The sequence below is a fragment of the Sturnira hondurensis genome, unplaced genomic scaffold (assembly GCF_014824575.4).
Source record: "Sturnira hondurensis isolate 20B ecotype Veracruz unplaced genomic scaffold, ASM1482457v3 Scaffold0010428, whole genome shotgun sequence".
Taxonomy (NCBI): Eukaryota; Metazoa; Chordata; class Mammalia; order Chiroptera; family Phyllostomidae; genus Sturnira; species Sturnira hondurensis.
The window spans coordinates 15,139,301-15,152,449 of record NW_028083059.1 but is presented as its reverse complement, the minus strand read 5'-3'; the positions used below and the strand labels follow the sequence as shown (position 1 = coordinate 15,152,449).

The 13,149-nt window shown below is 33.3% G+C and overlaps 1 protein-coding gene across 2 annotated transcripts in view; it reads left to right on the top strand.

The window, feature by feature from the left end:
• Positions 1 to 13,149, top strand: part of CADM2 (cell adhesion molecule 2) — a 1,088,167-nt gene that overhangs the window by 965,632 nt on the left and 109,386 nt on the right. For both annotated transcript variants that reach the window (XM_037059021.1, XM_037059022.1), the window contains exon 6: positions 491 to 581. In XM_037059021.1, coding sequence (XP_036914916.1) covers positions 491 to 581 — 91 coding nt within the window. The remainder of the gene's footprint in view (positions 1 to 490; positions 582 to 13,149) is intronic.

The following is a 13,149-nucleotide window of genomic DNA, read 5'->3' as shown; positions in this document are numbered from 1 at the left end:
TACTGCATTTTTCAAAAAGATTTTGCATAATTCTGTGAGATAGTAGTTGATCTTCAGTTTTTTTGTGTGTGCGTGGATACCTTATTATAGCTTCTGGTATCCCTGCAACAATGAAAGTGTTGTTATTCAAATGTACAAAAATGCATTCAGTCCACAATAATAGTATTCATAGCTGTCTATAAATAGTGGAAGAAACAATTGTATGAAGTGCTTGATATTCATCTGAACCCAGTTTTCTGCAATTTCACTTTTAAATTCAGATTTCAGAAATAATACAACAGTAGTGCTCATCAAACATTCAGATAGTTCTGTTAGCTTTCCATGGACAAGATAGTAGCTTCTTAAAATTACATATTTTTGTTTTGCCAAATCTAAGAAATCCCTTTTGTATGTACACAATTATAAAAAAGAGCATGAACACACAGTGTAATGTACAGTTACTAAATGTATAGTTTTATATGTGTTTAATGACCTTTTTATTTTTTTCTAGATACACCATCAGTTAAGATTATACCGTCCACTCCTTTTCCACAAGAAGGACAGCCTTTAATTCTGACTTGTGAATCCAAGGGAAAACCACTGTAAGTGATTTAATGAGCAATGAAGGTTTTTTTTCTTCTTCTATTCTGCTTTGATTACAGGCTTTAACTGCAGAAAACCACTGCTTTTGTCTTGGCTTGGTGGGCAAAATGATCTCTAGCACAGAAAACCCCCTGAACCATGTCTTCATTAAGCGTCTGTGGAAGATTGGTCTTTTTCTTTGTCATCTAGTGAAGTTCCTGGGACCATATCCAGCTGTGATTTTTTTTTTTCTCAGTAAGATATTTGGACATGAAAAGGAGTATAGGCTTAATCGGTCCCTATTCCTGCTTACGCCATCAGATTGATAAAAGTTAGACATTATTGAACTTACTCTTCCATGAAAAATTTTGAAAATATTGAAGCATATTCAAAATATGCCCAAGTTTTAAAGTTAGACAAGAACGTAGTCTCCTAATAAGGAAAATCAACTATGTCTCTTATGTAACAGTTCCCACAAAATATAATTTGTGAATGTCATTTGCTTGGAGGGAATGTAAATGAAAAGGGTCACAAGCTCAACATTTTCAATTGCATTTCATTATTAGGAGACCTTAGTCCTAACATTACTTCAATTCTAGAGGTATACTTTTTCACATTCATGTTTATAAACAGCAAACTCATAGAAAATTTACTTTTTATAAAAAAAATTGATATGGATCATCCAAATATAGATTATTCAAATACTATTTGAGAGCCATTTGAACATTCTAATGTAATAACACTTTAGTTCTAGCATAAATTAATTATTTGATTAAAAAAATTTTTTCCAACTGACTTGCAATTTTCTTTAAAGAACTAAGATTTAATTCTTCTCTGTATATAACTGGAAATGCAGCCACCATGGAAAGCAGTATGGATTATCCTCAAAAAATTAGAAATGGATCTGCCTTTTGACCCAGCAATTTCACTCCTGGAATATATCCTACGAATCCTGAAATACCAAGTCAAGTCAAATTATTAAAGATTGTTTTAAAAAATATTTGTTAGTTAAGTGTAGATTTCATGTTATTCTATGAGAAATCTTTCTAAAAGTTTTAAGACAGAAGTTTAAAATTTTAACTTCTTTAATTGCATGACATTGTACTTTTAACACTAAGCATATTTACATTTCCTTATCATAGTTTTGGTATTTTAAAACTGCTTTCTTTCAGTAATTATTTCCTAAAGATATAAATATGCAGATTTAAAGAGCAGTTGTGAATTAATGTATTAATTTATCTTTTAAGAAACATTCAAGCATTTTAAATGTTGAAAACATTTTCTCTTAGTAGCCTTTCTGCAGATATCCTGCACAATTCACTTTAATAATTCTTACCATCTGATGAGATTAAATTGCTTATAGAAAACATTTTTCAACTGCAAAGTGCTCTCAAGATGTGTTAGTGCATGTTAGTATTAAAATTTTAACAAGTGTTTTTGGCCTCAAGTTCAGTACTTTAAATAGGAAAAGAAGTGTAGCAGACTGTATCTAGCCAACTTTAGATATACCTAAATGCAAATTTATTTACTCCTGATTCTGTGCACCTAACACCAGAAACTGTCCACTTTCTTTTCTGCCTTCACTCCTATTCCTTCTGCTTATTACTTTCCAACTCCTTCTGTTCCCCTTCCTTCCTTCTCTTTATGCTTCTGTTTTGTTTATTCATTTCTGTTCTCTCGTAAAACCTCAGGGTTCAGCATAGGAAGACACAAAGGAACTTATTTGGCATCAAGGCATGCATAGCAAAGGGTTAAGGCTTTTACTTTCCCTGCATAGTTTTGTTTCCAAGTACTTGTACCTTATCCACCCAAAGTTTACATTATTTAAGCTATTTTCTACTATTTCCATTGTGACTATAAACTGCCAGTTATGTTAACAAAATAACTTGAAAAACTAAGATGGGTCCTACAATGATGTTCAACTCTGTAGTTGGAACCTTCAGAAGCTTGAAGATGAAAAACTAGCCACTCTCAATATGTACCTTACTCTTGCCATTCATGCTTTTTTATCAGACTTTCTTCTATATTTATTCTCTTTCTCAAAACTTGCTAAATTCCTACCAAACTGACTGTTTCTAACATGAGTTTACAGCATATAGAAAACCTCTAATTAGTATAGTCATTATGTTCGTTCTTTAACCGTATAGGTCCCAGTGTGGTACACGAGTAAATGAATATTATTTTCCTATATTGTCTTCTCATCCCCATCTTCGTTTTTACCATTAGCTTCCCTTGTAGACTGCCAAGCCATTAACATTAAAGGTATAGCTAACATCCCTTACTGCCTTTAGACCATTGGTTTTCTTATGTCCTTCCTAATTATCTTGAAATCCACTCTTCTACAGTTTCAAAGTAACTATCATGTCCAATAAATGTAGCATTAACTCCTTTAAAGACAGTCTAATTTCTAGCTTCTCTTTAATTTATATTATATCTCCAACAGTGCTAGATGAGGCAGATAAGGCAAAAAGCAAGAGAAGACTAAAAAGAAATCATTGAGTTTTTCCCAAAAGGAAATTTTACTGCTCATGAAGAAAACAGTCTCACCAGCACAGAGAGAACAGAAGGCACATTGAAATGAATTAATCAGGGAAATAGTAGGTGGTGAGGAAGCAAAGGTAATGGGAGGATCACTCACTTCAGAAAATGAATTGGGAAAAATGGAAGAGAAAGAAGGAAAGGAATTTGTGCCAAAGAGAAGTTATAAAATAAAAATAATAATAATAGAAAGACCATTCATATTTTAATACAGGATCAAAAAAGCCTAAAAAGTATGGGACTAAAAATGAAGGATGTGATATCACAATAGCCAATGGACAGGTCCGAGTTTCCTATTTCACTGCCAAATTTCCGCTCCATTACTTTGGAGCAATTATACTTGATTCCCCATTTTGTTATTTTGAAGTCGCTGACAAGCAACATTGGCTCAGCTGACTGGCTCCCAAAACCCTTTTTCTCTTATCTTTCCATTTACCTGATCCACCTTTAATGAGCAGGTGGGAATCAGAAGTGGTTAATGGATATATGTGTATTTAATCAATAACCAAATATTTATCATTTCTTTCAAAATGTTTGATTAATATGTGATTTGCCCACGGTCATCAGGCATACTTGTACTACACAAAACACTGCTATCTTTTGTATGAATCACTGAAGATGGTGTGGCTGAATTTGTGCTGAAAATGCTCATAACTTGCATTCCTGGGTGTTAGTGTTGCTTTCTTTGTTCTAAATGTGAGGGCCCCAGTAACTCTTGATGAACAATCCTGCCTTATGTGCCTGCTTTGGACTGAAGCCTTTTTACTCTTTTCCCACCGAACAGCTGCATGACTTGGGCCAGGACCAAATTGTTCCACTTGACATTGCTATAGAGGCATTCTATTCTTTCCTTAAAAGAGAGATTACTGAACATGTCTGTCAATTGTTTTAATTTTAGTTTAAAGTGAAGACCAAACTAGTGCCAACCACTTTGCTTTCAAGTCCCCAGAGTTTTTGCAACCTTCTTCCTTCTTTGGCCGCGTTCCCAGACAGCTTTCAGACAGGAGCCTTTTTAGTTTACAGAAGTAGAGAGAGGGGTATGATAAAAGTAATAACAAACTGCTATATTACATTAAAGCGATGACTTAAAAGGTATGGGTTTGTGCCCCACATGCTATAGCCAAGGAATTATCATTCATTTTAATCCAAAGTCCAATGTTTTTAAATATACTTTAAATATCCTTTAAATATCCAATACTTTAAATATACTTTATTTAGTAAAGCAATGGGACATATTCAGTTAAATGTATATTTGACATTATTCTACAAAAGAAAATAATTATAGGTATTTTAAAATTTTTCTGTGTATTTAGCACAATGTTTATATTTTTTTACTATTTTACCTTCTGATAACCACATTTTTTCTTGTGTTCTTGTCAATAATTTAGTATATGTAATTGCCTAGATCCCTATACTGTACAAAAAGAAAGATTTTAATTTTTAGGAAGACAAATTACATACCGTATAACAACTAGTGAGGTGTCCTAGAGCAGCCATTACACATCGATTTTTTGAAGTTATCAAGAATTTAGGAAGAGATCTGATAAGAACACACCAATGCATTTTCAATTAGCATTATGGAGATTAAAAATGAGATTCAAAGGAAAGCAGAAAAGTTTTATATCAGGTCAGTTTCCTCAGCCTCTGTGTCCCTTTTTGCCAATCACATATTATTTTCTAATTGTCATACAACCCGGTCACCGCCAGAAGGAATGACAAGACAAACAAGGAGTTAAAAAAGGCAAGTTATCAGCCAGAGTAAAATGCCAAAAGAAGACAAAATATGAATTTTGAAGAAAAATAATTGTTCTACAATATTAGCAATTGTATATCATTTGACCTAAAGAATAACAGATGTTAATTTTACAAAATTTGTTTCTCACCTACCATCTATGCTATCAAATGCTATCTAATTAATAATCAGCTTGTTCATCTTCAGATACAATGCCTAAGCTGTCATGCTCTTAGGCATGAATAGTTGTGTGGTGAAGTGGTGAGAAAAATACAAAACTAGATTTGAATTATGAGTCTTGTGAATATATTTGGCCTCAATGGTGCTGGACAAGTCACATAACCATGCAAAATTTTTAAAAAATGAATGCACCTCATTTTTAGAGCCATTTCAGGTTCAGTGAAACTGAGTAGAGATCACAGAGTTCCCTAATTTCCCTGCCCCCACACTGTTCACATGCCAAGCAACAGTGGTACCCATGGGAACCACAGGAAATGAACCCATGGGCCCATCATCATTCATGGACATGTCATTATTACCCCAAAGCCCATAGTTTGCACTAGGGTTCACTCTTCTACATTCAATATTCTTATTCTATAAAGCTAAGAAAAATAAAATATAGTGAAGAATTTTTCAAAATTAATAATAATATATATAACATTTTTGCTCTGTGTCATTTCATAAAAATTAATAATCACATGAATGATGATAACTTATTATTTTTACAAGAATTATGAGCAGTATATCTAACCAAGTTTTAGACTCAGAATTCTTAGTTTTGTATTTCATACACATTCTGATATTGCGCTACTATGACAACTCTGAAAATTGTGTTATTATCTCAGATTTCTTCCATGGCTTTGAAACTGAAGGTTCCAAGTAGAATAAACACATTCTAGGATGCTGGTTTGTGACTTTCAAAAGGATGATTGAACAGCAAAGAAATCCAGACTAAAGTAATGTCAAAACTGATAGATCAACATAGATGTTTTAGTTGAGGATAAATAGAAATTATGAGCTGCTAGAAGAGAGGCAGGTGCATGAACCCTCTAATATAATAGAGCTGGAAATGGGAAACTGGACTATTTCGAGCCACAGAACAGCACCCTTATGGTGTTAAGGTAGAAAGTTTTTCAGAACAACTGGAGAGGATTGGAAGGGGTAGAGAAAGTTTTGGTACAACAAATGTGGGAAAGGCTACACTCTAGGACAGTTCTGCTGGAATGAAGGAACTAATCAGTTAGTGACTTTTGACAGAGAAGACAGAGCAGAAGATATGGGAGGCCTTAAACAACCAGAACGGAGTGAGTGTCATGTCTCGTGAGTGGTTGAGTGTCCATGGTCTGTGATGTACAGTATGTTTTGACAAAGATTTTCAAGTTCACTGATGCTTATTGTCTTATTTAAACCAAACAGCTATCCTGTTATACAAGGTTCACAAAGACTCATATAAGAATGTTTTTCCATTTTGCCGTATCATCAGAGGGCGATAAGTCTTCTAGGTTCTATGACTTTTTCCAGTCACACTGCTGAAAAATGATAGAATTGGGATAACACCCCCCTTTTAAAATTTTAACAATACTAATGTTTATGTTGCCTTGTTTACTGTGTTTTCAGTTCTCTAATCATATTTATTTTTGACAATAACTTGATGAGGTTGGCAAGAATGAGAGCATTCTCATAAACTACTAAGAAAGCCTATTTATCAAATAGTTGTATATTACCAGTTATATAAGCTTAATGTTAGTGTATCTAAATGTTATTTAAAGAATTTCTAAACATATCTAGTTTCTACCTACATTTGTGATCAGATATATAACAACTATTCTATTGTCATATACATTTTTTAAAAAGCAGGTTATATTATATCCTTAATTTTGCATAACTTTGAGAAGAACACAGGTTAACACTGCAAAGCAATACTAACGTAGATGCCGTGCCAATGCAATGGAGTACAATGGGAAGTCTTAGAGGGTAAATAGAATAAACAATAAGTTAAAAGTAAACACTCTTTAAAAGTAGCATTTCTTATTAAATATTGTGCTTAAAATGTTTCCAAAACAATTGGCTGCATGAATATAAGGAGGGTCTCCTTATCATCAGAGATACTCTCACAATGGCAGTCCTTGGATAATGAAGGTTACAGGATAGCCAGAGTGTTTTTTCTTTCCTCATATCTGACATCTGGAGAGATACAAATGTTGTGTCAATTAATTAAATTAAAGGCCATATAGTCAGTTTCTTCTAAAATGTTTTCAAAGGTATAATATTGGGAAGTTTATATAATTAATAAAAATATGTATCCATGTGCTTTTCTTCCTTTGTATTCTTCTTTTCTGAGACCCATATGGTCTTTTTCTTCCATCTCATGGCTTCAAGATTTAATCATTCATTGATCCTCTGGAAACATACAAGTGCTTATCTTAGAAATGAGACTGAATGTAGTTGGTTTTGCTTTCGAAACAAGAAGCCGACTCTGGGTAATCTCCACTGCTATTATTTAGGCTGGGCATCTGTGGTGTGTTGAGCACTCAATCATTTTCAAATAAACATTCTTATGTCTGTAAAAGTCCCATAAGGTGTGCAGAACCACAATTCTAGATCTATAGAGGAAATGTTCTTTTTGAACTTTCCCAAGTAAGCAGTTTTCTTGCAACAAAAAGCTAATTATTTTGAGAGATTATGTAAATCTTCAGCAGGAAACTCTAAAACAAAAATGTCTCAGTATGCCATTATGCAATGATGCTGTCATAGACATTATCAGAATTTCAAGATGGACTTTTGGACTCGTAGGTTTACAGCTCTGGCCCTGGCTGGTATGGCTCAGTGGACTGAGTGCTGGCCTGTGAAGCAAAAGGTAGCTGGTTCAATTCCCAGTTTGGGTACATGCCTGGGTTCTGAACCAGGTCCTCAGTAGGAGGTGTGTGGGAGGCAACCACACATTGTAATTTTTCTTCCTCTCTTTCTTCCTCTGTTCCCCTTTCTCTACAAATAAATAAAAATAAAATCTTAAAAAAAACTCTGTAGTTTATATTTATATATATTTTATAAGATTACATTTGAGCATTTTACTTTATATCTAAAGATATATAAGCATTGCATGTGGGTTTATATAAAAAAGAAAGCCATCAAAATTTAATTGTAGAAAAATTACAAAAATAAAAACCTACTCATCCAACATTAAAAATATAATATACTAGCCCTGGCTGGTGTAGCTCAGTGGATTGAGTGCAGTCCTGCAAACCAGATGATCACGGTTCAATTCCCAGTCAGGGCACATGCCTGGATTGCAGGCCAGTTCCCAGCAGGGGACACATGGGAAGCAACCATACATTGATATTTCTCTCCTTCTCTCTTTCCCTTCCCCTCTAAAGACAAGTAAATAAAATTTATAAAAAAATATGACATACTATACTATATCCTTGATTAAAGAAATTGTAACCAATAGCTCAACAAGTGCCATTCAATAATATTAGCTTTTTTCTCTTTGTATTTTTTTTCATATTATGTGTTGTAATGTTAGAGTTAACATCCATCTGGTCAAGTTACTGAGAAGCAGTTTAAACCATGCCTGAGTTAAATGCTTTGATTATCACTTTTGCAAAATACATGGATAAAACAAAGTATGGTATATAAAATTAAATTAGATTCACTGTAGATACTTGGTATTATTTCAATTTATTGTTGAAACCAAGAAAATTCTTTTTCCCAGAGACCCATTTATTCAAACAATCTAAAGAATATGTCCTACATTACATATTTAAATGGCATTTAAATGGTTTTTAAATGGTTTAGCCATGGCTGGTGTAGCTCAGTAGATTGAGTGCAGGCCTGAGAATCAAAGGATCACTGGTTCGATTCCCAGTCAGGGCACATGCCTGGGTTGTGAGTGAGGTCCTTAATAGAGGGTATGCAAGAGGCAAACTACAGGTTGATATTTCTCTTCCTCTTTTTTTCTTTCCCTTCCCTTCTACAAATAAATGAACAAAATCTTTAAAAAAAACAGCCCTGGCTGATGTATCTCAGTGGATTGAGCACAGGCCTGTGAAGCAGGGGGTCACCGGTTCAATTCCCAATTAGGGCACATGCCTAGGTTGTAGGCCTGGTCTCCGGTGGGGGACACATGAGAGGCAACTGCACATTGATGTTTCTCTCCCACTCTTTCTCCTTTCCTTCTTCTCTTTCTAAAAATAAATAAATATTTAAAAAATAAAATATATTGTGTATATTGATTCACTTTTTTCATATAGAGTTTTAGTCATAAAGAAATTCTTGACTTCAAAGTTTGAAGAAAAAAATGGCAAACAATGCTCCAAATTGTAGAAAATATGATCATTTACAAATCTCTCCTATTAGAATAGGAAGAATCTGTCAGTGATTGATGATGGCCTTCAAGCCCAACTTTCACAAATTCAGAGTACTATAAATATCTGGGACACTTCAAGGAAAAGAGATAAAGAGACAGACAAAAATATTTTAAAGCAGCAGAAGAAAGCAACAACTATTTGACATACAACCGGCAATTGTCCCTGAAATGGTTAGCTGTGATTGACTTAAACACTAACACTCAAAATACAAATAATAGGGATCAGCGTTGTAAGGTATTATACGGAAGCAGGATTAAAAATACAATTGCTTGGCAACATAGGGGCAAAAAGACCGAGAGGCAATAGGAGCTTTCACTGTGGGTCACAAATGCAGCACTTTCAAACTGATGGCTGCGACTTGTTAACAAATTAGAAGATCAGTTTAAAAATCCTTTTAAAGAACTAAAAATAACATAGAGAATAAGATAGGAAAATACAAAGAAGAAAAAGAAAAGAAAATGTCGCAGTACATTAGAAAGAGCAAATTTTATTTCCTGTTTGTATTTGTGTAGCGTTTGAGATTGTAAAATATGCTTTTTACTATAAGTCACACCCAAAAGGTTTGAGAAGCATTGCCTTAACACCACATTGGTGAAGCTGGACTTGTGGATATTCATCCAAAAAGCATGTTAGGTTGGTTCTACTCACTTCAGTTTCTCTAAAGCTGTCACTATACAAAAATGGATGTTCACACTTAAGAGATCTTAGCACCAAAAATACAGTCCAATGCCACTAAATATGGTCTCTTTATTTGTGCAGGAAAGTTTGATCCTTTGAGGACAAAATGATCAAAATGTACTTTCAAATTTTTAAGTCTTAACTTTTAATTATCTTCAGCAATTATTTATATGGAACATTTAATTCCCCAACTAAGAGATAAATGATGTGCACTTTAGTTCTACTTTTCTAAGACTATTGGTTTCAATATTAGAAAAAAAGTTACAGAGCAGAAGCAGAGGGATTAACATAAATATTTGCTTTTATAAAGTTAATTAGCACTACTTTATAATAGTGGAAGCAATGGGTTGCAAAGTAACCCTTATATGGACAATAAGACCTTGTCATTATGATGTGCCCTTGAACTGAATGGGTTTCAGACACCCAATTGATTAAGATCCTTGTAGATGCATTTGATATGAAATCAAATTGTTCTTATAATGTACAAAGATTGAGAAAGTGGCAGATTCTGAAATCTTTATAAGATTGATAAAATGGCAGACTCATAAATTATTGATTTAAAAAAAACATGAAAATGCTCTACCCTGGCCAATGGGCTCTGCTGTTTGGAGCATCATCCCATACAACTAAGAATTTCACCAAAAGGTGTGTCATTTCTATTCCGGGTCAGGGCAAATACCTAGGTTGCAGGTTCCATCCCTGGTTGGGGCAGGCACGTACTAGAGGCAACTGATTAATGTTTCTCTCTCTCCCTTCCTCTCTCTCTAAAAGCATTTAAAAAATATCCTCATGTGAGAATAAAAAATAAAATAATAAAATAAAATATTAAAACCATGAAACTGTTTTAAAGTCTAACTTAGTCAAATGAAATTTTCAGAAGCTACTAAATTTCAAATAAGTTGAAATATATTTTCTTAAGAATGATCATTTCTAAAATATCATTAAGATCTTAAGCCTAAAGTAGTAATTTGCTCAGATGTGGATATGAATGTTTAGTAGAAATTTATTCATTTTAACCAGAAATTAATATTTTATGCTTACAAAAGGAAAAATGTTAAGTATAGATAAGGCATGAGTAATTGCTTTGCTTTAGCACAAAGTCCTTAGAGATTAGCTTAAACGTTTTTCATAATCTTGAATATTTTCTCTTCAGTACTAAAATCTGTCATTGCTCTAGGATCATGGCAATCTTATATGTTCAAGGGATAATCTTTTATTTGTGTGCCATAAATTGGCTAAAAGTATACGGTTTGTAGTATGACTGCTTTGTTTCTTAAAAATGTCAAAATAAGCATCAGTGAACACTACTTATCAGTGAAAAGTGGTCCAGGATTTCCCAAGCATTCTAAAAACATGCCCTTATTTATAAGTTTTCTAAAGAGCACTTACCTCTTGCCTAAGTGTATGTTCTGTTTAACAACAAACTTCCAAATTTAGAGGTAAGAAGTGGCTTAAAAATTTATAATCCAGTAGCATATGCTCAGATTAATGAGGATAGAAGAAGTCCATTTACTATTTGCTGTTGTGGTTTTAAATCTCATGGAAGTTGACATTGCTGTTATTGTCCCATCTAAATCTAACCTTTAATGTGGTGGGACTGCTTCTACTTGACATCATGCTGGTAAAACGGTTGATTTGGGGAATTTGCATGAGTAGATAAACTCAGAGTTTTAGCTTGTAATTTAAAGGAATAAGTAGGCTTGAATTTTCTACTTTAATCTGACTTCATTTTTAGTGTATTCAGCACTTTTGTACTTATCAGAAAAAAAATTACTGATGTTGACTTTTCAGTAATTTATTGAGCCTTTTGACAGAAACCACTGGGATTCTCCAACTGCAAATAAAAAGGAAAACAAAAAATATCATTGCCTTTCCTAAAAAGAATTGTGCCGGTATGGGAAATATTATATTCATGTTGAGCAAAGATGAACCCATATCAATTATGAGGATAAAACAAGAGATTGAAGAATACAATCAGAAACCACTAAAAGCAGAAGGCAGTGGAGACCAACATGGATAAAAGCGAAGGAACTCTCTCCCTCTCTAGCCTTTTGTACGAGAGAGAACACCCTCTCTCCTTCTCTCTCATGCAAATACACAAGGATGTATTTATCAAATAAATCAATACAACTGCCAAAGGCTAGAAATGCAATGGAAAATTCCAAATTTAAGAGAGAAGTTGTAAGAATTTGTTTCATCTCTTTTCTCCAAGCTTCTTTTTTCCCCCTTCATTTGCTGTACTGTGCCACTCCTAAATATTTGGAATGTTAGCTCAAAATCAATGTAACAAATGATGATACTGGTGGGATTAAAATTTAGATTTTTTATAAATATGTATTTTTAAATATTATGTTGAAGAGTTAGGGAAAGCAGAAATACATTAATCTAATAATTTGTTCTGAAAATGTTTATGACAATACACAAAGCATACTTCAAAATTAGAAAAACATAAACAAAAGCAAAATAAAATAAAATAAAATAAACATGAATACTCAAATAAGTAATAATAATATTTACTTTGGCTTTAAAATTGCCTTCCTCTTTGCTATTCATGTACATTTATGAGTGACGACTTTAAGGGCAGTGTTTAAAATCTCTGCTCATTTTTTCTTAAGTTTGTCTGAATGTTCTGATAAAGACTTAAGGAAGACTCAAAAGTTGTCTTCATTAGGGCTGGAATTTAACCAGATAAGAATAAAGGATAGGGTGAAGAAAAAAATTGCTTGTAAGATTGGTTAAAGAGAGGACTTAGAGAAAATTGAAGAATAGAGGTAAATAAATGGTGGGTTCATTAGTTAGGACTGGAGGTTTTGATGATGTATAACAGAATAGTTAAGTCAAATGGATGGGAGGTTGTCATTGGAAAATTGAGATTTTTGAGATACTGACGTTATGATGATGACGTTTAGTGTGTGATCATGGCTGAGGTGGGCTAACAAAATAATTATTGGATGTGATGTGGGTCATAGAATTAAGGGTTCATTCAAGGTATTGGATGAGTTTTAAGGATAAATAATTAGGTTGATAAAATTTTAGATTATTTTTGTTTCTACAACATTATCCCTTTTTAACATTACTTTGACCTCTAGGATTTCATTACCCTTCTTTTCTCATGTACTAAATAAAAGTATTTCAAAATATTGGGTAATCGGCTTTTTTTCCCCCTTGAAGTAAAACACTTGTTTATCTCCAAATTCTCTCTGTAAAAAATTCTAATCCCGTCTCTGCCCTGATTTCAGTTTCTTATGTTGTTATTGCTAGATGGAGATGTAT